Source organism: Carassius gibelio, chromosome B1 (genome assembly GCF_023724105.1).
Source record: "Carassius gibelio isolate Cgi1373 ecotype wild population from Czech Republic chromosome B1, carGib1.2-hapl.c, whole genome shotgun sequence".
Classification (NCBI taxonomy): domain Eukaryota; kingdom Metazoa; phylum Chordata; class Actinopteri; order Cypriniformes; family Cyprinidae; genus Carassius; species Carassius gibelio.
This window is the reverse complement of record NC_068396.1, coordinates 36,716,765-36,740,615: the sequence shown is the minus strand read 5'-3', so window position 1 is coordinate 36,740,615 and position 23,851 is coordinate 36,716,765. Positions and strand designations below refer to the sequence as shown.

At 38.1% G+C, this 23,851-nt stretch overlaps 1 protein-coding gene across 1 annotated transcript; it reads right to left on the bottom strand.

Moving 5' to 3' along the window:
* Positions 1-603: 603 nt before the first annotated feature.
* Positions 604-22,479, bottom strand: LOC127948426 (NXPE family member 3-like). The gene is made up of 7 exons (XM_052544858.1): positions 22,432-22,479; positions 13,247-13,603; positions 12,607-13,022; positions 12,439-12,509; positions 2,122-2,325; positions 1,370-1,713; positions 604-822 (listed from the first exon to the last, which is right to left on the bottom strand). The coding sequence occupies exons 1-7, from the start codon at positions 22,477-22,479 to the stop codon at positions 625-627; spliced, it is 1,638 nt and encodes a 545-aa protein (XP_052400818.1). The 3' UTR covers positions 604-624.
* Positions 22,480-23,851: the final 1,372 nt, after the last annotated feature.

The window sequence follows — 23,851 nt, the reverse complement described above, 5'->3', positions numbered from 1 at the left end:
AATCATGTACAAACACTGAACGATTGTGTTTTTATTAACTAACATTAACACAGATTAATACATGTATTGTTGCATGTTTGTTTGTATACCACGTGCAAGGTTTATGAGCATAGTCCAAGTCTTCTTCTCCAATTTTAGTTTATCTCTGTTGTACAATTACAGCGCCACATGCTGGTCTGGCATGTATACTACATCTTTTTGTGTCAGTTTTGTGGTTTTCCTGTTTATTTTTTACTTTAAATTAGATTTTTAGAATCACATTTATCCTAATAATGTGGGCAATATCTTTAAAATAGCATTATTGTTCTGTAAAAAAAAAAAAAAAAAAAAAAAAAGAATTATTCAAGTTTTTTTGCACTTTAGGATATTTTACATTCATTTTAGTTTTTTTTTTTTTTTTTTTTTGGCAGCCGTATCTGATAGTAATCGACCCCTTTTTTTTTTTTTTTTTAAATCTACATTGAACAGTAATAGGTTTAGATGTACACTCTACACACAAATCTGATAACCAAGAGATCTTTTCATCAGGTCAGTATTAGAGGAAATCCGGTTAAGTAACAACTTGATTAGTCTTCCCCCGACCAGGTAGGTTTCCAAATAGAAACAAATCAACTTGAACAGGCCTCAGGCAGGACAGATATATGACAACAACATGTCGACTTCATTGCCAATGACGACGGGTCCTGGGTGAATGTTTTCACGTAGATAGTGACAGGAAGTCATCTGCCAGACATCTATGAAGATGACTCCATCAATGTCTCTGAACATCTCCCGCATCACAGTGTTCAACTGCAACATGTGCCAATCACTTTGATAAATATTCTGGAAAAACACAAAACAGAATCAGAAACACTTTTTTTGCCAAGTGTGCTTGCACAAACAATAATACACATTTCCTTACATGGAAAGAAAAACAATAAATTAGTAGAGATAAAAGAATTGTTTGCCCCAAAAAATCATCTGTTTTCATCCAAACCTTAAATTTATATCAGTTCAAGCATGGTAACTTCTCTGGGAGTTAAGTTAAGTTTCTCTTTTTTTCTCTCCCATAGAAGAAATTTGTTCTAGGCAACTGGGAGAGCAGATAAAACATACATTTTACAAATGACAAAAATAAATACATGAATAAAAAATTGGGCATTGTGAGTACCATGATTCACCCCATTGAGCCTGAACAAAGCACAAATCTTTAAGCCTTAGTGTTTCTAGACTTTCATTGTTGGGGTAACACATTACAAGTAACCTGAGTTATACTAGTCAAGTAACTATAGTTCCTGTAGTTTAGTATATAGTGTATTACTTTCAAATTTACAACAATTCATTTCAAAGAGTTTAACACCCATTAGGATTGGAAAGTGAGCAAGTGTACCTTTAGTCCAGCAGTGTTTCCAGACTTGATGATGACGGTGGTCTCTGGAGCACGACTCAGCAGTGCAACAACAGACTGGCGGATTTTGGCCACTTCATATATGTAAAATGTTATTGGGTGGAAAACCAGGTGAGCACAGTATGTGAAGACAACGACTGCATGAGCCCCACCGGCTATTTCATCAATATCATTGCTGATGTAATGTAGGTCAATGATAGGCATTATTTTACCAAATCGCAAAGGAACACCATGTACCCTCCAGTGAACAATGATATTATTTTTCAGCTCCACAGCCATTAGTGGGCCACCCCCAGGATGAGTGTGGAGGTCCATTCTTTTTATGCCTAATCAAGATATGTGAAATAAATATAATAACCATAGCTTGAACTTTTGAACGATAAGTAAGTAAATGATGACCAAATGTTTATTTTTGGTCAAACTGTCCCTGCACTGATTTATATAGAGTTCTTAATGCACAGTAAATGAATACTGCTCGGAGCATATATGGTCCCACTATAGAAGAGTGTTAAAGCAACAATGAAGTGGTGTTAAAGTTAATGAGATAATTAAGTAATTAATTAAGTGACGATTGAGTATTTATGAACAGCTGCTATTCATATTTAGATTAATTTCCCATATCCTTTGCAGGCATCTGTAAATCATTTCCTTGTTTTATTTATATTATATATTATATATATTACATTCATGCTATCAAGTCTTAAATTGAACATTGAAAATGTACTCATACTTGCCTGGCACTTTCATTTCTAAGAACTCGAACCACTGCCTTGTGGTGGAGTCTCCCTTCAAATAGACAATCTTGTTTTTAAGACAGTTTGCCATTTGTGCAGGACTGAACTGTCGAGTGTTGCATACAAAAGACTTCCAGACATCTTTCAAATAAAACCATGCTGGAACCGGTGTCGTCATGCCAGACCTGCATTTCTCCATTGTGCCTAAAACAAAGAAACATGCATATTAAAGGTTTTGTAGCTATGTGAATTATTTTGAAACTAAATTGAATTTCAGATGATATCCATCCTCTGCTATGTGGTCTGTGTATGTATTGACCATTTCTCTTTTTGGAAGAAAAGCAAAGAAGTCCATAGACAAATGTAATATATGACATACTGTATATACTGCATATATACTGCAAATAAAGTACATAATTGTACCTTTAGGGTAATATAGCTTGTCACTTGGGCTGTTGCCTCAAGGCATAGGGTATAAATTTGTCACTTGCCTCAAGGCATAGGGTATAAATTGGTACCTTAAGAGACCAGTTTTGTACCTGTGGTGACAATTTTGTACCTTTAAAAGTAGCTTGTCAGTGCTCTGCTTTAACGGCTCTGCGTACTAACCCACCTAGAATTTTTTAATGTTCTAAGAATGTTTTCAGTGTTAAGTTTTATTTAAGTTACCAGAATGTTCTGCTAAAAGGTAGGATAACAATCTCTAAAAGCATTCTAAAAATGTCTATTGATAATATTGTTACAACATTATTCTCTAACATTCTAATAAAGCTTCCCATCACACTAGATGTGGACTGACTTTGCTCATAAGTCAGATGTTGGTTGAAAGTGAAAATCCAACTTCTGATTGCTGTCAAACTCTAGCGTAAATGCTCCAAAAACAGTATTACGAACTGCACTTATTATAAACAAGATTTAAGTCATAAATGTAAAAAGGATCTTATCGAGATTAACAGAGGTGTGGATTGTTTATTGAAAATAATAGTTTAGTTTGAAGTCACCCTGATGGTAATCAGTACTTAGGCAGTTATGAGTCTTTTCAGTGTTACTGGTTTTTTAACTGCTATAACTATATTTGTTACAACAAAAACAGTAAGAGAAAGATATCAACAGGTAGTGTTGGTTACTTGATGATATTTTTTTTTTAATTACATTGTTCTTGAGTCACTTTGAACCTCAGAATGCTTAGACACACAGAGACTTCAAGAATTATTGTATGAATCTCAACAATGGTGACATGCTTCATGCCGCAATACATTCTGGGTGCCATGGATGAGTTTTGCATAATGTACCCTGAATATATTGCAGCATGAAGCATGTCACTGTTGTTGAGAGTCATCCACTGAATCTTGGTGTTTGTGTCAACAAGGAAAGTATTTTTTTTCCAATTCATGAAATTATCTGCTAATAATTCAGATGGGTGTCAGGCTGTTGACCCATTGGGGCACTTTAATAAATAATATTCAACTAACACCACACATTAGCTTGGTAAAAAACAAGTAACCAGACCACATATGTGATGACACACTAATCATCAGCAAGCAATCAGCACCATCGAACCGCAAGTTCTCTCGCTGTTATTGCCACAATAAAGACTAGAGCAGTTAAAGGACAACACTGCCAAGTCAAGTGTCAAATTGCACAACTAAAACCAACACTTAACACCATTATGGTGACATCAAACCAAATTTACTTTTAAACGGACATCAACATCCACACCACATCTAAACAGCTGCTTAAATCTTAATTAGAATGTTAGGGGATAATGTTCTAATAATGTTATTAATAAACACTTTTAGAATGATTTTAGGGAATGTTTTGAGTGAACATTCTGGTAACGAAAATAAAACTACCCGCTAAAAACTTTGTTAGAACAATCCATGGGAATGTTCTTGGAACATTTTTAGAACAGAGTAAATTATAGCTGGAAAGTGCCAGCTTCATTTGAAACCAGGTGATGGAAATTTACTGCTAATCACAGAACCAGTTTTACTAAAAAGACACGCATGACAATCGCTTGCGATTAATCGTGCTGCCCTACCCTCGAATTCTCAATAACAGCAGGTGTTCATCACTAATGCACAATCATTTAATTAGTCACTTAATTATCTCATTAACTTTAACTCTTTGATGACTTGGGATTTGGCTCAAGACTCATTTGTGACTTGGAAGGAGAGAAGTATGAAGCTGCAGGCTAGGAGTCTGCTGGATCTATAGTCCCGCACCCAGAGTTCTGCATTCTCAGACCCCTTGCAATCCGTTCTCATGGCAATTCATACATATTTTAGGAGGTGGCTAATTCGTATGAATTTGTATGACCACATGCATATTTTATGAGTTGCACAATTTGTATGAATATGTATGAATGACCTAGACCTAACCTTGCCCTAAACCTAACAAGTCAAGACAAGTCACCTTTATTTATATAGCGCTTTAAACTAAATAAATTGATTCAAAGCAACTGAACAACATTCATTAGGAAAACAGTGTGTCAATAATGCAAAATGATAGTTAAAGGCAGTTCATCATTTAATTCAGTGATGTCATCTCTGTTCAGTTAAATAGTGTCTGTGCATTTATTTGCAATCAAGTCAACGATATTGCTGTAGATGAAGTGACCCCAACTAAGCAAGCCAGAGGCAACAGCGGCAAGGAACCGAAACTCCATCGGTGACAGAATGGAGAAAAAAACATTGGGAGCACCCAGGCTCAGCTGGGGAGCCTGTTCTCTTCTGACCAGACGAAACCAGTAGTTTAATTCCAGGCTGCAGCAAAGTCAGATTGTCTAGAAGAATTATCTGTTTCCTGTGGTCTTGTCCTGGTGGTCCTTCGAGACAAGGTCTTTACAGGGGATCTGTATCTGGGGCTCTAGTTGTCCTGGTCTCCGCTGTATTTCAGGGCAGTAGAGGTCCTTTCTAGGTGCTGATCCACCATCTGGTCTGGATACGTACTGGGACCGGGTGACTGCAGTGACCCTCTGATCTGGATACAGACTGGATCTGGTGGCTACGGTGACCTCGGAATAAGAGGTCTGCAGACAAATATTAGCGTAGATGCCATTCTTCTAATGATGTAGCAAGTACATAGGGTGTTATGGGAAGTGTTTCCGGTTATGGTTAATTAATGCAACCTTTAATGGATCTGGATATTAAAAGCATATTAGTATGCTATGTGTAAGCCAGGTTAAAGAGATGGGTCTTTAATCTAGATTTAAACTGCAAGAGTGTGTCTGCCTCCTGAACAATGTTAGGTAGGTTATTCCAGAGCTTAGGCGCCAAATAGGAAAAAGATATGCTGCCCCCAGTTGATTTTGATATTCTAGGTATATCAAAGTTTTGAGAACGTAGCGGACATAGAGGATTATAATGTAAAAGGAGCTCATTCAAATACTGAGGAGCTAAACCATGCAGGGCTTTATAAGTAATAAGCAATATTTTTAAATATATACGATGTTTGATAGGGAGCCAGTGCAGTGTTGACAGAACCGGGCTAATATGGTCATACTTCCTGGTTCTAGTAAGAACTCTTGCTTCTGCATTTTGGACTAGCTGTAGTTTGTTTACTAAGCGTGCAGAACAACCACCCAATAAAGCATTACAATAATCTAACCTTGAGGTTATAAATGCATGGATTAGCATTTCTGCATTTGACATTGAAAGCATAGGCCGTAATTTAGATATATTTTCGAAATGGAAAAATACAGTTTTATAAATGCTAGAAACCTTGCTTTCTAAGGAAAGATTGCAATCAAATAGCACACCTAGGTTCCGAACTGATGACAAAGAATTGACAGAGCAGCCATCAATTCTTAGACAGTGTTCTAGGTTATTACAAGCAGAGTTTTTAGGTCCTATAATTAACACCTCTCTTTTTTCAGAATTTAGCAGTAAGAAATTACTCATCATCCAGTTTTTTATATCGACTATGCATTCCATTGGCTTTTCAAATTGGTGTGTTTCACTAGGCTGCGAAGAAATATAGAGCTGAGTATCATCAGCATAACAGTGAAAGCTAACAACCATGTTTCCTGATGATATCTCCCAAGGGTAACATATAAAGCGTGAAGAGTAGTGGCCCTAGTACTGAGCCTTGAGGTACTCCATACTGCAGTTGTGATCGATATGATACATCTTCATTCACTGCTACGAACTGATGGCGGTCATATAAGAATGATATAAACCATGCTAATGCACTTCCACTGATGCCAACAAAGTGTTCAAGTCTATGCAAAAGAATGCTGTGGTCAATTGTGTCAAACGCAGCACTAAGATCCAATAAAATTAATAGAGAGATACGCCCACGATCAGATGATAAGAGCAGATCATTTGTAACTCTAAGGCGAGCAGTATCAGTACTATAATATGGTCTAAATCCTGACTGGAAATCCTCACATATACCATTTTTCTCTAAGAAGGAATATAATTGTGAGGATACCACCTTTTCTAGTATCTTGGACAGAAAAGATTCGAGATTGGTCTATAATTAACTAGTTCTTTGGGGTCAAGTTTTGGTTTTTTGATGAGATGCTTAATAACAGCCAGTTTGAAGGTTTTGGGTAAATATAATTATTATAAGTATTATAAGTAAATAATCGCTGGTGCTGATACAGGATGGCTGCCTGCGTGACGTGCTCTGCAGTTGTTTTTGTTAGTTTGTCCTGCCTTTAGTTATATTCCTGCAATCAGTTTCACCAGGGACGAATTGCTGAACATTCGGCAACACACATCTCCCAATATATCACCAGTTTTCGACTATTCTGATGTTTTGCTGGACATTCTTTTCGGCGGAGCGGCTGCGCTGATCACATGCTTCAAGAGGACGCGAAGACGGGGAAAAATAGTTGGCGTGCTCGTGAGAGTCAGAAAACGCAGATTTTGAACGCCATTGCCTAGCATCCATCTGGCAAATCTCCGCTCTCTACCCTTCAAAACGGACAAACTGATTCTGCTCTCTCAGACAAATCAGGTTTTCTTACACTCTGCTGCTCAGTTTCATTTGTTCATTCTGGTGAGTGTTTACATCCATCCACAAGCGCACGTGAGCTCAGCTTTACAGAAACTCGCTGAGCAAATCACAGAGACAGAACAACAACACCCGGACTCCATTCTAATCATTCTTGGGGACTTTAATAAATCCAATCTCTCCCGTGAACTGCCAAAATACAGACAGCACATCACATGTCCCACAAGAGACAGTAATATATTGGATCACTGTTACACAACAATAAAGGATGCATATCACTCTGTTCCACGAGCAGCTTTGGGACGTTCTGATCACCTTCTGGTTCATCTTATACCGACCTACAGGCAGAAACTACAATCAGCTAAACCTGTATTAAGGACTGTAAAAAGATGGACTAATGAAGCAGAGCAGGATTTACAAGCTTGTTTTGACCTCACTGATTGGAGTGTTTTTGAAGCTGCTGCCACCGATCTGGATGAACTCACAGAGACTGCAACATCATATATCAGTTTCTGTGAGGATATATGCATTCCTACCACGACTCAACTAAATTACAACAATGACAAACCGTGGTTCACAGCAAAACTCAGACAGCTCCGTCAGGCCAAAGAAGATGCTTACGTGAAGGGGGAAAATGTCCTGTATAAACAGGCTAAATACACACTGGAAAAGGAGATCAAAGTGGCAAAGAGGAATTATTCTGAAAAAATAAGGACTCAGTTCACTTCGAACGACTCCGCATCAGTGTGGAAAAGTCTAAAGAAGATAACCAATTACAAGACACCACCCCCCAGCACTGTGGAGAATCAACGACTGGCAGACGATCCAAACGAGTTTTACTGCAGGTTTGAAAGAACACCCATCACCTGCACTGAATGCCTCCCCACACAACCATTCACACCATTCACAACTCCTGCAACCCATCCTGATCACCTCTCCAATCAAACGCTCTCACCATTCACAACTCCTGCAACCAACCCTGAATGCCTCTCCAAACAACCGTTCACACCATTCACAACTCCTGCAACCCGCCCTGAACACCTCTCCAATCAAGCGCTCTCACCATTCTCACCTCCTGCATCCACCCTCTCTCCCACACCTGCAATTCAGATAAGCGAGGATGTGGTGCGCCAGGTCTTCCAGAAGCAGAATAGGAAAAAAGCACCAGCCTGTCTGAAATCCTGTGCTGACCAGCTGGCCCCCATCTTCACACAGATCTTGAACAGATTGCTGGAACTGTGCAAAGTCCCTTCATGCTTCAAATGCTCCACCATCATCCCCATCCCAAAGAAATCCAAAATTACACAACTAAATGACTTATGTGAGGATCCTGTTTGTGGACTTCAGCTCGGCCTTCAACACGATCATCCCAAACCTCCTCTTGCCCAAACTAACTCAGCTCTCCGTGCCCACCTCCATCTGCAGGGGATCAACAGCTTCCTGACAGACAGGCAGCAGCTAGTGAGGCTGGCAAAATACACATCCAGCACCCGTACAATCAGCACCAGAGCTCCCCAGGGCTGCGTTCTCTCCCCACTGCTCTTCTCCCTGTACACTTACGATTCTCCCTGTACACTTACAGCTTAACACGCTCAAAACAGTGGAGATGATAGTAGACTTCAGGAGAAATCCCCCCCCTCCCCCCCTGCACTCCCCCCACTCACCATCATGAACATCACTATGACTGCAGTGGAGTCATTCAGGTTCCTGGGCACCACCATCTCTCAGGACCTGAAGTGGGACATTCACATTGACTCCATTGTGAAAAAGAGGTTGTACTTCCTTCACCAGCTGAGGAAGTTTAACCTGCCACAGGAGCTGCTGAAACAGTTCTACTCCACCATCATCGAATCCATCCTCTGCACTTCAGTATCTGTCTGGTTCAGCTCAGCTTCTAAATCGGACCTCAGAAGGCTACAGAGGGTATTCCGGACTGCTGAGTGAATCATTGGTACAACCTTACCATCTATTCAAGAACTGTACTTATCCAGAGTGAGAAAAATGGCTGTAAAAATCACTCTAGACCCCTCACATCCAGCACACTCCCTCTTTGAACTGTTCCCATCTGGTCGACGCTACAGAGCACTGAGCACCAGAACGACCAGACACAGGACAAGTTTCTTCCCTCAGGCCATCCATCTTATGAACAGCTGATAATAACTATGGAACACACTACACTATTTATATTTATATACACATACACTTATTTATCTAACACACATACTTAGCATACACTTAAATTTTTTGCACATAATATACATGTACATACATAAATGCTTATTGTAATATACCTGCCATACATTGTCAATTTGTATATTGTCATTCCATACCCACCTATTTGTATATATATTTTTTTATTCCTTAATGTGTTTTTTGTTCTGTCGCTGTTATGTTGCACTGCGGAGCTTCTGTCACGAAAACAAATTCCTTGTATGTGTGGACATACCTGGCAATAAAACTCATTCTGATTCTGATTCTGATATCCTAATGACAATGAGAAATTAATAATAGTCAGAAGAGGATCTATGACTTCTGGAAGCACCTCTTTTAGGAGCTTAGATGGTATAGGGTCTAACATATATGTCATTGGTTTAGATGATTTAACAAGTTTATACAATTCTTCCTCTCCTATAGTAGAGAATGAGTGGAGCTGTTCCTCAGGGGGTCTATAGTGCCCTGTCTGATGCGATACTGTAGCTGACGGCTGAATGGTTTCAATTTTATCTCTTATAGTAGCGATTTTAGAAGTAAAGTAGTTCATAAAGTCATTACTGCTGTGGTGTTGGGAAATGTCAACACTTGTTGAGGCTTTATTTTTCGTTAATTTAGCCACTGTATTGAATTAATACCTGGGGTTATGTTTGTTTCCTTCTAAAAGAGAAGAAAAGTAATCAAATCTAGTAGTTTTTAATGCTTTTCTGTAGGATAGGTTACTTTCCCGCCAAGCAATACGAAATACCTCTAGTTTTGTTTTCCTCCAGCTGCGCTCCATTTTTCGGGCTGCTCTCTTCAGGGAGCGAGTATGCTCATTATACCATGGTGTCAAACTGTTTTCCTTAACCTTCCTTAAGCGTAAAGGAGCAACTGTATTCAAAGTGCTAGAAAAGAGAGAGTCCATAGTTTCTGTTACATCATCAAGTTGTTCTGAGGTTTTGGATATGCTAAGGAATTTGAATAAATCAGGAAGATAACTTAAAAAGCAGTCTTTTGTGGTAGAAGTGATGGTTCTTCCATACTTGTAACAAGAAGTAGAATTTACAATTTTGGCTATATGAAGTTTGCACAACTAAATAATGATCTGAGATAGCATCACTTGGCTGCATAATTTCAACACTATCAACATCAATTCCATGTGACAGTATTAAATCTAGAGTATGATTTCGACAATGAGTAGGACCTGAAACGTGTTGTGGCTCATGTTTATAACAGAAATCTTGGGGGGTGGACTCATTTAAAATAATGTAATCATCAGGTTTTAGCCAGGTTTCTGTCAAACAGAGCACATCTATATTATGATTAGTGATCATATTATTTACAAAAAGTGTTTTCGTAGAAAGGGATCTGATATTCAATAAGCCAAGCTTTATCTTTTGTTTATCCATATTGCAGTTGTTTTTTTATTTGTTGAACCTCAATTAAATTGTTCATCTTAACTTGGTTTGGACATTTTGTATTTTTCTAGTTCAATGAACAGACACAGTCTCTATAGTGTGATATCTAGGTGAAAGAGTCTCTATGTGCTGAGAATTAGCTGAACTCTCTGACGTGAGGCAGCTAGCAGACGGTCGGTTTAGCCAGTCTGTCTGCTTCCTGACCTGGGCCCCAGTTAGTCAAGAATAAACACTAAGACTCTTTGCCATATTTCTAGAGAGAAGAGTGGCGCCACCCCAGGGGGGATGAAGACCATCTCTTTTCAACAGGTCAGGTCTGCCCCAAAAGCTCGTCCAATTGTCTATGAAACCTATGTTATTCTGTGGTCCCCACTTAGACATCCCGCCATTGAGTGATGACAATCTGCTATGCATCTCGTCACCACGGTAAGCAGGGAGGGGACCAGAGCATATCACAGTTTCTGACATCGTGTTTGCAAGTTCACACCTCTTTATTTTTAGTGATCTCCGACTGGCGAAGTTGAACATCATTAGCGCCAGCATGAATAACAATCTTACTGTATTTACGTTTTAAGATTAGCCAGCACTTTTAAATTTGCCAAGATGTCAGGCGCTCTGGCTCCGGCTAAACATTTGACTATGGTGGCTGGTGTCTCTATATTCACAATCCCTACAATAGAATCACCAATAACTAGAGCACTTTCATCAGGTTTCTCAGTAGGTTTATCACTGAGTGGGGAGAACTTGTTTAATGTTTTGATCAGAACAGAAGAGTGGTCTTTTTACCCACGACTACGCTGCCTCACTGTCACCCAGTTGCCCTCCTGCAGGGGCTCTGTTCCTGGAACCGAACAATGTACAGGAGTCCCTGAGCTAGATGCATCCAAAGCCGTATCTAGAGCCCTAACATTCTTACTGTCCTGAATTAAAGTTTGGATGCGTGTCTCTAATTCTGAAATCTTCTCTGTTAGCCTAACTATTTCCCTGCATTTATCACATGTGAATCCCTCATCTGCGACAGAGATAGATAAACTGTACATGTGCAAAGAGATGCAAATATCAATAGCAGGAGAAGCCATTACTCACTGTGATTGATTAAATATTCTTACTGCGGTAGTTTGATGAACTTGTGAAAAACTGGAGCGAGAGAGAGGAGAGGAGAAAAGAAAACAGTGATAGGTTCGAATGAAAATGCTTATGACAAGCTAACGCTTTGCAGGTGTACTGCACTCACGGATATAAAATAAAAGTGAACGATCAAAATTAATCTGATAAGATTGATCGATAATATCAGAAATATGGTGTGAATTAAGTTACATTTATCACTTAAAAACAAAGAGTGATAGTAAGATAAAGATACTAGATAAATAAATAATAATAAATAAAAACAGCTACACGGAGCTATGATTAGCTACAGAAGGCAAACAGGACGTAGAGAAAAGACTGTCCACTGTCAAGGAGTGGAACTCACAGGCACAGGGGTTAAGACAAATTGACCAATTCATATGCATTTTACGAGGTGGCTAAGAACGAGGAACTCTGGATGTGGGACTGTAGATGCAGCAGGCTCAGGCTCCGAGTCTGCAGCTTCATAATATTATGGAAGGAATGACTTGGTTCCTCCTCTGGTGAATTCAGCTGCTGAGTTCATGGTTGGAGCCAAAATATGGCAGGACTTTTACTCTTTGGACCCTGGATTTCCCACCTCTGGTCAAAATGCACAGACATCATTATGTAAACATACCAATGGGTGCAGTGCTGGGAAGAATATTTATGATTTTTTTGTCTCCATTAATAGCAACATTTGTTAATTTTCTGTAAAAAGAGAGAGAGAGAGAGAGGTTTTGTAGACTTTTTTGTTTGTTTGTTTTAAAATTCTAAAATTATTCTGAAATGCACTTTGAATCATTACTGTGTAAAAAGCTGCTGCTCAAAAGGATTTAATGGGTTTTCCAAACGTCCGCCTGAGTGACGAACCAGTTTGTCACAGGAAAGTTTCTTCGGTCTCTCACACTGCCACACCGTTCCTGTTTTTATATCCTTATGCTCACAGCAGCAGTCGCCTTTCCTCCAATTTCCATCTGCACCCCACTTAATATTACATTCTACTACTTCACTGATCCTGGTTTTATTGGGTCCTGGCCCTTCAAAGTATCCATTGAAGTGGGTGCGTGGGAATGAAGAATCCCTGTATTTTTTAAGAATCTGCACAACCTCACTGGAGTGCTCTAGACGTACAAAAACTTGTGCCTGACCTTCCCACGGCAGAAGAAGTTCAACAGAGTAAGTCCCATTATGATGATCCACAACCTCCCCGTACACACTCGCCTTTAAGATAAATAGAAAATAATAAATTAAATGCAAAAAACTAGTGTATGTTTGTAAAGTACATTTTAAAGCTTTTAAAAACAAGCATAATATGTAATAGTATGCAAATAAACTACTGTCTCAAGTGAAACAACACGACAAATTGCTGTATAATGAGTTTATTTATTTGTATATTTTCAAAAATGTTTTTTTTTCAAAAAGAATATATTATAAAACAAACAAACCTTTAGCTCTGTATTGAAAAGTTTTGCTTTGAAAAAATCTCCTCCATATCTTTTCAGGTTCTTGTTGTGGTCTCTGGCTGTGATAATAACAGAGATCTTTTCTCCAACTTTGTAGCTCTCTTTGAGTCCCACAATAGAGAAAGTTGAGTGAACTGGACTTGTGCTCTGATTCAGATAAGTGATTTCTTGATCTGGAATAGGCCAGTCAATAGCCTTCTGTAGTCTTTCCCACTCCTCATCACTGATTCCCATGTCAAATGCAGATATTATGGATGAACTGTTATTGCGAGGAACTGGTTTAGGTCTGGGGGGCTGAAATTGTTTGATGTGGATCCCACCATTCAATACCCAAAGAGCCTGAGAGAGAACCAAGATATCATTCACAACAAATTAAATTTTTTGTGTAAATGTTCAAATCTGAAGTTTATTTTCTACTCAAAATTACCCATTCATACTCATATACTACTAGTAATGGGAAGATGAAGCCTTGTGAAGCTTTAAGCTTTTCAGCCAAGTAGTTCACAAAAGGGTTATTTTCTGGAAACTTAATTTGCTCACAATACCACCTGGTGGCCAACAAAAGCAGAGTGTAAAACAAGCAGATATATTACAGACAGAGGTGTAAAGTCCAGGGGTCAGAAAGTAAAAGTCCTGCCATATTTTTGTTCCACCCATGAACTCAGCAGCTGATTTCACCAGAGGAACCAAGTCATTCCTTTCAAGACACAAACGAGTCTGAAGTCAAATCCCAAGTCATCAAATATTTAAAGTCAATGAGATAATTTAGAGACTAATTAAATGATGATTGTGCATTAGTGATGAACACCTGCCATTATTGTGCGTTACAGAGGATCAGATGCTGATGTTTTATTGGTTAAATTGATGCCACCATCATGGAGATCAGTGTTTGCTTCAGTTGGGCTCTTGACCTTTGGCTTCTTGTGTTAGATATTTCTCTGCAAAAGTACATGTGCTGTTATAAAACAGTGCAATCAGTGCAGTGCAGAAAACTCTTACTAGCTGCTTTTGCATGATGAAGTAATTACTAGGCATCAGCCTGTTTATTTAATATATATATAATTAATTTAACATAGGTTCAGTATTTAAATAACCTACATTGTGGAACTGCCACATGTAAATTAACTGTTGGTAAAACAGTGATAATTAATTTGAAATATGATGTATGTAATGCAAATACATTTTTTTGAAACCTTATCCAAATAAGACGCACAGACATAATGACCCAGCATATGAATCTCAACAATGGTGACAACCAACAAAACGCTTCAAGCTGAAGTGCATGCTGGGTAACACCATGGTAAAAAAAACTCCCATCATGCACTGTAGCATGAATAATTATTGTTACCACTGTTGAGGATCATATGATAAGTGCTCATGTCTAAAATCCTGAGCCTGTACAATTTTACAACTTTACAGCTCTGTCTGTAATATATCTGCTTGTTTTAACACTTGTTGGCCACCAAGTGGTATTGTGAACAAATTAAGGTTCCAGAAATTAACCCTTTTGTGAACCACATGGCTGAAAAGCTTAAAGCTTCATGAGGCCTCATCTTCCCATCACTAATCACAGCTATCAAAGTGAACGCATCTATATGAATAGAGAGAGTGGATTTTTTACTATATGACGCATTTGTGTTATTACCATCTGAATAAATGGCCATCAGCACATCAGCATTTCTTTGCATCGTAATTCATTGTAAATGCTGCATTTCTAGCAATCCCATGATTTTCTGTAATTGGCAAACAAAGTTGAATCTTTTTTTTATTTTTCTTATTATTCTTGTTTTTCTTACTCATATTATTCTTATTGTATATTTCTAGTTCTCAAATAAATCACTTATATGATGTTTAAGTTTCTGTCTAGTGTTTTATAATTGAACAAAAAACTATGCAGTGGTATGTTTACTGACTAAATAGTTTGTAGAAGCCTTCAATACTATTGGGAAATATATTTTTGTATATTTGGGGGGATGGGGGGGTCTAGACATAGTCTCATAAAAAATATTTGCAGGAGTCTCATTTTTCATGATATCTTATTCAGATTTGAAATAGAAACTCATGAGACACGTGGCTTTCAACCCATTACTTTTCTAGATTGCTCCAGGACTCATTTAATGTATTTTTATATCAAATAAAAAATATTTAAGTATGGTAAAAATTATATTATATTATTTGGTGCTAAAAAACATTAAATGCACTTCAGTGTCTATAACTTTTAATATTTTTGAGCATTATCAAATCTGGTTGATAAGAAGCAAAGCCCAAAGGGTCTTCTTTCCAAAATTATGTTTGTAACACACTGAAATAGGAAACTGTTACAATTAGATGCACTTTCAGCTTTGATTTCCATAATGGTGGTGCTGGCTAAAAGATTAAGTATATTTTTGTTAAAGTGATTCAATGGGTAAATATATGACACCCAGCTGAATTAATATCAGATAATTTCAAGGATTTAAAAAAAAATAAATAAAAAAAAAAAACTTTTCTTGGTCACACAAACACCAAGAATCAGTGTATGACTCTCAACAATGGTGACATGCTTCATGCTGCAATTTATTCAGGGTACGTCATGCAAAACTCATCTGTGGCACCCAGAATGCATTGCAGCATGAAGCATGTCACCATTGTTGAGATTCATACACTAATTATTGAAGTCTCTGTGCGTCTAAACATTCTGTAGTTCAGAGTGAGTCATAAACGGTCATGCAACACATCTGATATTGTCATTAATATTAAATTGATCACATAGGTTGGAGCTCTGATAAATCCAGTTGACCAGATTGTTACATGAATTTTTTTTTTTTTTATACCATTAAGTGACCAACATCACCTGGGCCTGGTTTTTCAAAAAAATCTGGATTAAACTGATCCCATCAGAAGGGTGGATTCAGTGTGGATTTCATGGCAGAAATGTAATGAAAACTTAAAAAATGTATCAAAAAATACTATATTTGGATCATGCAGTATCTTACAAGATATCCTATTTATTCAATGTTTTAATTGTATTTGTTCATCCGTCAGGCTACAGTGATTAAGTAGGCTTAACGTATTCAGCCTTTCAGTATAGGCCTACAGCAAAGTAGAAAGAGTTTAGCCTCATAAAATAATCCCCCAAACAGCTGTCAAAATTGACCAAAAACAATACATTTTATTCTGTCACTAATTGATATATATATATATATATATATATATATATATATATATATATATATATATATATATATTCATCACAATCGAAAATATTTTTTTACATTAAGTCTTTTTTTTTTTTTTTAACATCTATACTTGATACTTGTTATAAATATCCTAAATATTGTTTTTAGTTTTTTTTAAATGTGTGGGTTTTCTTTTCAAATAAAAAATAATTTATATTGACCCCACACAGGCTTGTTGCTCTTTACATATCTATAGTTCTACATTGTTATTTCCTATCCTGTTTGAGCACTGGTTATCCAGATTTGGTGATCCTGAAAAGTTCCTATCCGGATCAGATTGATCCAATCCGATATTGCTCTAAAAAACTGGCTCCAAAAGTAAGATGGATTACGTGATCACGCATCGCAAAAAATGGATTACTAAATCCGGATCAATTTTATCCGGATTAAACCTTTTGAAAAACCGGGCCCTGATGATATATTTTTATTTTACTTTCTGATCCCTGGACTTTACACTTCTGTCTGTAATAAATATATCTTCTTTTTGCACTCTTTGACCACCAGATGGTGTTGTGAGCAAATTAAGCCTCCAAAGATTTACTCTTTTGTCAACCATTCACTAAAAAGCTGAAAGCTTCATAAGGCTTCTTCTCGCCATCAGCCATCACTATTAATAAGTTACTGTGAGTTATACAGTTAATTTTTTACAGTCCAGAGTGCAGGGGGTTTTTTTTCTACGGGACTTTACACTTTTAGTAAAAAAAAAAAAAAAAAAAAAAAGATTGTCACTGTCAGAATATGTCATTTATTTTAAAGCATTATTTTTCAGTGTTTCCATCTCCACCCCCTGGATCAAATGGTTCCAATTACTCTTGTACAAGTTTTTTTCCAACATATAAATAAATATAATCCCTGGTACACAAGTAATTAGTGAAGTGCAAAAAGGTGTTGTTAACAATGTCCTGTTACACATTTTTACTTGCACAAACCATCCTGAGGGTTGTCACGTGTGATTCCCCCTAACTTCAGAAAACAAATTTCTTTATATGCACATTTAATGTCCAACAAGAAGAAAAAAAGAAAGAATTTAGAAAAAGTATTTAGTCAAAATCATTACAGTATTCCCTTGTGCTCCATCTGTTTGGCACAACTGCAAAGCCTGTATGCTAAACAGAAATATTCTTGCCATTTTCTAATATTTAGCCTAAAAATAAAGACCCAATGGTGTAACATATTTAAGAGCTGAGAAAAACAAACATCAAAACATCTCAAATATTTCAAAAAAGTGCAAACGTATATCAAAATTACAACTTCATAGATTCCGACTAAAACTTAATTTACTTTAAAACCAAAATTACAGCTGTTACACCAATGTGTACACATTCTAATTCTGCATGTGTTTGTTATTGATCCTTAAATTATGATTTGTGAATTCAATTGAAACTAAAAAATATATTTCAGAATTCAAAATGAGTTAAATGCCATTACACAGAAATTATGATCTTATTAATGCTATTATTTTACGGAGAGAACAAAATGATTATTTATCTGATCTTTATTGTAACATCAGCTTTAAAATTGATCATAAACTTACCAAACAGAAAAATGTCCAAATTAAACAAGCCTGTAGTAACGCACATGGTCTTAATCTGCAGACTGATAAAACATATAAGTTATCAACTTTAAAATCCTTTAAAACAATAAACATATATTTGACCCATATTGTGAAAAATGTAATAATGTCCATAGACTCATGATTACCTGGTGCATTTGATTTCTTCTCAGACGGCGTGACCATGTCTGTTGTTCTCCTATTTTACGTCAGCTTGTGAGTGAGGAACATGTTTGTACAGCTCTGAAAATGATAAGTTGTATTGAAAAAAAGGCAGGACAACGACAGGGTTTCAACATTTTATTTCTAGATAAATGGAGCACAGAGAACAAGGGCAAAAACATACAGTGGAATATGGCTTCAGGGAAGGACTAATGCTGTGAATTAATAAATTCCACCAGACAGGATATATTTAAATTTGCATATTTGCATATAAGCAAGGTTATTTAACCCTATACGGTACGCATTATGTTCTTACCATGAACTATTTTTTTATAAGTTTTTATTACATGAAATAGCTTCAATTATACAAATCCAATTTTTTTTTTTTCTTTCTTTGGGGGTGGGGTATTTAGGAAAATGTTGCCATATAGCAAAAGTGAACCACAATGGAAAATGGCCAAAAAGGTAGTTTTCTATTAAATTATGATTATCTTTTCTATTTAAATTGACATTTCCTTTATATATTTATAGACTGTTATACTTGGAACTCATGCAAACCAAAAGTAGGTAGGTTCCTATCATTTAACCTTCAAAATGGTACTTAGAAGTATTATTATAATGCTTGCAAATGGACAAAAAAAATACCATATATGGATATCAAATTCGTCATCTTTTTATTGTTTTACATCCACAAAGTTTACAACAACAAAACACATATTTTTGAAAGTATTTTATACAAGTTAAGTAAATGCATGGTAGCTTGGAACATGCACTAATACACAAAAAATCCCCAGTGTTAATTTAACACTCTGAGTGTGGACTCATATAAACTCTGAAGCAGTGTTAAAAGTAACACTAAAATACCATATATGGATATCAAATTCGTCATCTTTTTATTGTTTTACATCCACAAAGTTTACAACAACAAAACACATATTTTTGAAAGTATTTTATACAAGTTAAGTAAATGCATGGTAGCTTGGAACATGCACTAATACACAAAAAATCCCCAGTGTTAATTTAACACTCTGAGTGTGGACTCATATAAACTCTGAAGCAGTGTTAAAAGTAACACTAAAGCAGAGTTTAAGTTAATGAGATAATTAAGAAGTTACTTGAGTTATCCATCCATCCATCCATCATCTTCCGCTTATCCGGGGCCGGGTCGCGGGGGCAACAGTCTAAGCAGAGACGCCCAGACTTCCCTCTCCCTAGCCACTTCCTCCAGCTCTTCCGGGGGGACCCCGAGGCGTTCCCAGGCCAGCCGGGAGACATAGTCCCTCCAGCGTGTCCTAGGTCTTCCCCGGGGCCTCCTCCCGGTGAGACGTGCCTGGAACACCTCCCTGGGAAGGCGTCCAGGAGGCATCCGAAATAGATGCCCGAGCCACCTCAGCTGGCTCCTCTCGATGTGGAGGAGCAACGGCTCTACTCTGAGCTCCTCCCGAGTGACCGAGCTTCTCACCCTATCTCTAAGGGAGCGCCCAGCCACCCGACGGAGAAAGCTCATTTCGGCCGCCTGTATCCGGGATCTTGTCCTTTCGGTCATGACCCACAGCTCATGACCATAGGTGAGAGTAGGAACGTAGATTGACCGGTAAATCGAGAGCTTTGCCTTACAGCTCAGCTCCTTCTTCACCACGACAGACCGGTAGAGCGACCGCATTACTGCAGAAGCTGCACCGATCCGTCTGTCAATCTCACGTTCCATCCTTCCCTCACTCATGAACAAGACTCCAAGATACCTGAACTCCTCCACTTGAGGCAGGAACTCTCCACCAACCTGAAGTGGGCAATCCACCCTTTTCCGACTGAGAACCATGGCCTCGGACTTGGAGGTGCTGATTCTCATCCCAGCCGATTCACACTCGGCTGCAAACCGTCCCAATGCACACTGAAGGTCCTGGTCTGAGGATGCCAACACGACAACATCATCCGCAAAAAGCAGCGACGAAATCGTATGGTCCCCAAACCGGACACTCTCCGGCCCTTGGCTGCGCCTAGAAATTCTGTCCATAAAAATTATGAACAGAACCGGTGACAAAGGGCAGCCCTGCCGGAGTCCAACATGCACCGGGAACAGGTCTGACTTACTGCCGGCAATGCGAACCAAGCTCTTGCTCCGGTCGTACAGGGACCGAACAGCCCTAAGTAGGGAGCCGCCGACCCCATACTCCCGGAGCACCCTCCACAGGATGTCGCGAGGAACACGGTCGAATGCCTTCTCCAAGTCCACAAAACACATGTGGACTGGTTGGGCAAACTCCCATGAACCCTCCAGCACCCTGGAAAGGGTATAGAGCTGGTCCAGTGTTCCACGACCGGGACGAAAACCACACTGTTCCTCCTGGATCCGAGGTTCCACTATCGGCCGAATTCTCCTCTCCAGTACCCTGGCATAGACTTTTCCAGGGAGGCTGAGAAGTGTGATCCCCCTATAGTTGGAACACACTCTCCGGTCCCCCTTCTTGAAAAGAGGGACCACCACCCCGGTCTGCCAGTCCAGAGGTACTGTCCCCAACCGCCATGCGATGTTGCAGAGGCGTGCCAGCCAAGACAGCCCCACAACATCCAGAGACTTGAGGTACTCGGGGCGGATCTCGTCCACCCCCGGTGCCTTGCCACCGAGGAGCTTTTTAACTACCTCGATGACTTCAGCCCGGGTGATGGACGAGTGCCCCTTACTTGAGTTATGATTGAGCATTATTGAAGACACCTGATGTTAACAAGCAGACTCACCAAACGAGAAAATCACAATTTGTGTGTCACCATTATAGTGGTCAGTGTTTGCTTTAGTTGTGATCTTGGCTTGTGGCTTTTTACTTTTAAAATTCGTTTGGCAAGCAAAGAGCAAAAGTCATTGGGTGGTGATGACTGTGCTTTAATGTAATTGTTGTTTGCCCTCAGTTACTGAACTAATTTACAGTGTTTTCTGTAAATAGATTTTCCATTATTTATTGTAATAGCTTTGATTCCTCAATGAAAGCATCTGCGTTTTCAATGAATTGTGTAGCCATCTCTTGAAAGTGGTTCTGATTTCTTTATATTTTTATTAAAGAGTCTTTATTTCAGGCACACACAGATAACAAGAATCAGCGTATGAATCTCAACAACGGTGACAAACAGCATATCCACAGATCTACTCTGAACATCACAAAAATAGATACTAAAAATTCACATAAAAACAGCAAAAATAAAATATAGTTAGAATAAAAAGTTAAAAAGACAGTTCAGCTCATAATTTATTAATGCCGCAATGCATGATGGGAGCCATGGATGAGTTTTAATTGGCTACAACATGCTTTTTTGATGGTCACCGTTGTTGTGATTCTCACGCTGATTCTTGATGTCTGTGTATATAAACTAAAGATCCCCTTCTTTATGTAGAACTAACTTTTAAAAACATGTCATATTATGCCAAATATGTTGGATTGCTATCTTTTTTATCCACCTAATTTATGTACACAGTAAAAAAAAACTTAACTCACGCATTCAGGTCACTCTATGACAATTAGTTCAAACCACAATCAATAGCACACATGATTGCCTTTGCTCTGGTCTGTATGTTATAATTCTATTACCACAGCCCCACAAAGTCTGAAGTAAATAACTGAAGGGTCAAGATCCCAACTAAAGCAAACACTGATCACTATAATGGTGACACACAAATTGTGATTTTCTCAGTTGGTGATTCTGCTTGTTAACATCAGGTGTCTTCAATAATGGTTAATCATAATTCCATTAACTTCTTAATTATCTCATTAACTTCAACTCTGCTTCAGTGTTACTTTTAACACTGCTTCAGTGTTTATATTAGTCCACACTCAGAGTGTTAAATTAACTGGAGATTTTGCTGTGTACCATGTAGAACATGAAAACATAAAATACAGGTATTACGATAGGCGGCTCCCTGAAATAAAGTGAAAAGTGAAAGTTGTGACATTTGCCAAGTTTGGTAAGCCATACTTGGAATTGGTGCTCTGCATTTAATCCAGCCAAGTGCACACACACAGCAGTGAGAAGTGAACACACCGTGAACACACACATGGAGCAGTGGGCAGCTTTATATCCAGTGCCCGGGGAGCAAATGGGGGTTCAGTGCCTTGCTCAAGGGCACTTCAACCATGGGTATTGAGGGTGGAAGAGAGCGCTGTTCATTTACAACCTCCCACCTACAGCTCCTGCCAGCACCAAGACTCAAACTGGTGACCTATGGGTAACTAGTCCAACACTCTGACCATTAGGGCACAGCTGCCTCTCAGTGTGGGTTTTCCCAGTCCATCCATGTGCACCCGTCTCAATAAAACGCATGACAAATTTCATGACATCCCATGAAACTGCAAAAAGCAGTTCTTTTCAGCTGTGAAGTCACATTTGCTTCACTTCATGTGGACGATCCACCTGCAGCCAGGGTATTTGCAGGTCAACTCTGCACTCTTCCTATAGCCCTTTCCATAAAATATAGCTCTATTAATTTTCTGAAAAGAATACATAATTTTGTTATTTATACATGAATAATATACTACAATAAACACTTCAAATCATTAAATACATTACTGCAATTCCACTGTGGTACAGAGTTACCATATGGCAACCTTGATATTTTCTTAATTTACAGGTAAAACTATGTTACACAAAATAGATTTCTGAATTAAAATATCTAATTTACTTACCAAAGATGTTGCAAAAAAAATTGCCCTTAAGAAAAGATGATATCGATTTTTGAAGTAAAGTAGTTCATAAAGTCATTACTGCTGTGGTGTTGGGAAATGTCAACACTTGTTGAGGATTTATTTTTCGTTAATTTAGCCACTGTATTGAATAAATACCTGGGGTTATGTTTGTTTTCTTCTAAAAGAGAAGAAAAGTAATCAGATCTAGCAGTTTTTAATGCTTTTCTGTACACTGTAAAACCCGACAAGTTAACTTTACTCAAACCGTTTGAGTAAACAGATTGCCTTGATTAAAGCCATGTAAGTTTTAAAACTTTGCATTCAAGTAATTAAGTGATTAACTAAGTGTTGATTGAGAATTAGTGATGAACAGCTGCTGTTAACAAACAGAATCACTGAAGAAAAGAGAAACACAAGAACTACTACAACTGACTTCAGACACAGACTTGGATGAAATCAACTGAAATAAAATACATGAAATCTCTCAAGATCTGATTAAACAACCCACAAACATCATCAGCAGCACCACTTATTAATAACCAGACTGACTTTATTTCTGTCAGACGTCTACAGAAGATCTTATTGAGAATGAACTAAGGTTTAGATGTTGATTTATTGTTTCATTTGAAGTAACCATGTTAGAGATCAGTGTTTGCTTTAGTTGGGCTCTTGACCCTTGATTTCTGTCTTAGTCTTTTCTCTGGCTGTTATAACCGTGTGTTTCTAAAACACATTTGTTGTAACTCAAAAGCCCAGAAGAAATGCCATCAGGTGTTAACCTGTACCTATGTGTAGGTTGTTATACTTTATATTGGTGATGATAATCATCAATTATTGAACTGCTAGGAGTCTAATCTCTGATGAAATAGGTGTTGTGTAATTTGATTGATTATAGTAAAAGTGATTCTAAAAGAAAGTGGTCCTGTAATAATCAGTTAATACAAAGACTTCTCAAACAGTGTGTTCTTCTATGGTGTCAACTTGT

Excerpts from the sequence above, each read along its gene's own strand:
- LOC127948426 (XM_052544858.1), bottom strand. The coding sequence starts at position 22,479 with ATGGATGGACTGGGAAAACCCACACTGAGAGGCAGCTGTGCCCTAATG. Across the intron at positions 12,510-12,606 it reads GAGCAGCAGCTTTTTACACA|AAAATTAACAAATGTTGCTA; the intron begins GTAATGATTCAA and ends CTCTTTTTACAG. Across the intron at positions 2,326-12,438 it reads TCCCAGCACTGCACCCATTG|GCACAATGGAGAAATGCAGG; the intron begins GTATGTTTACAT and ends TCTTTGTTTTAG.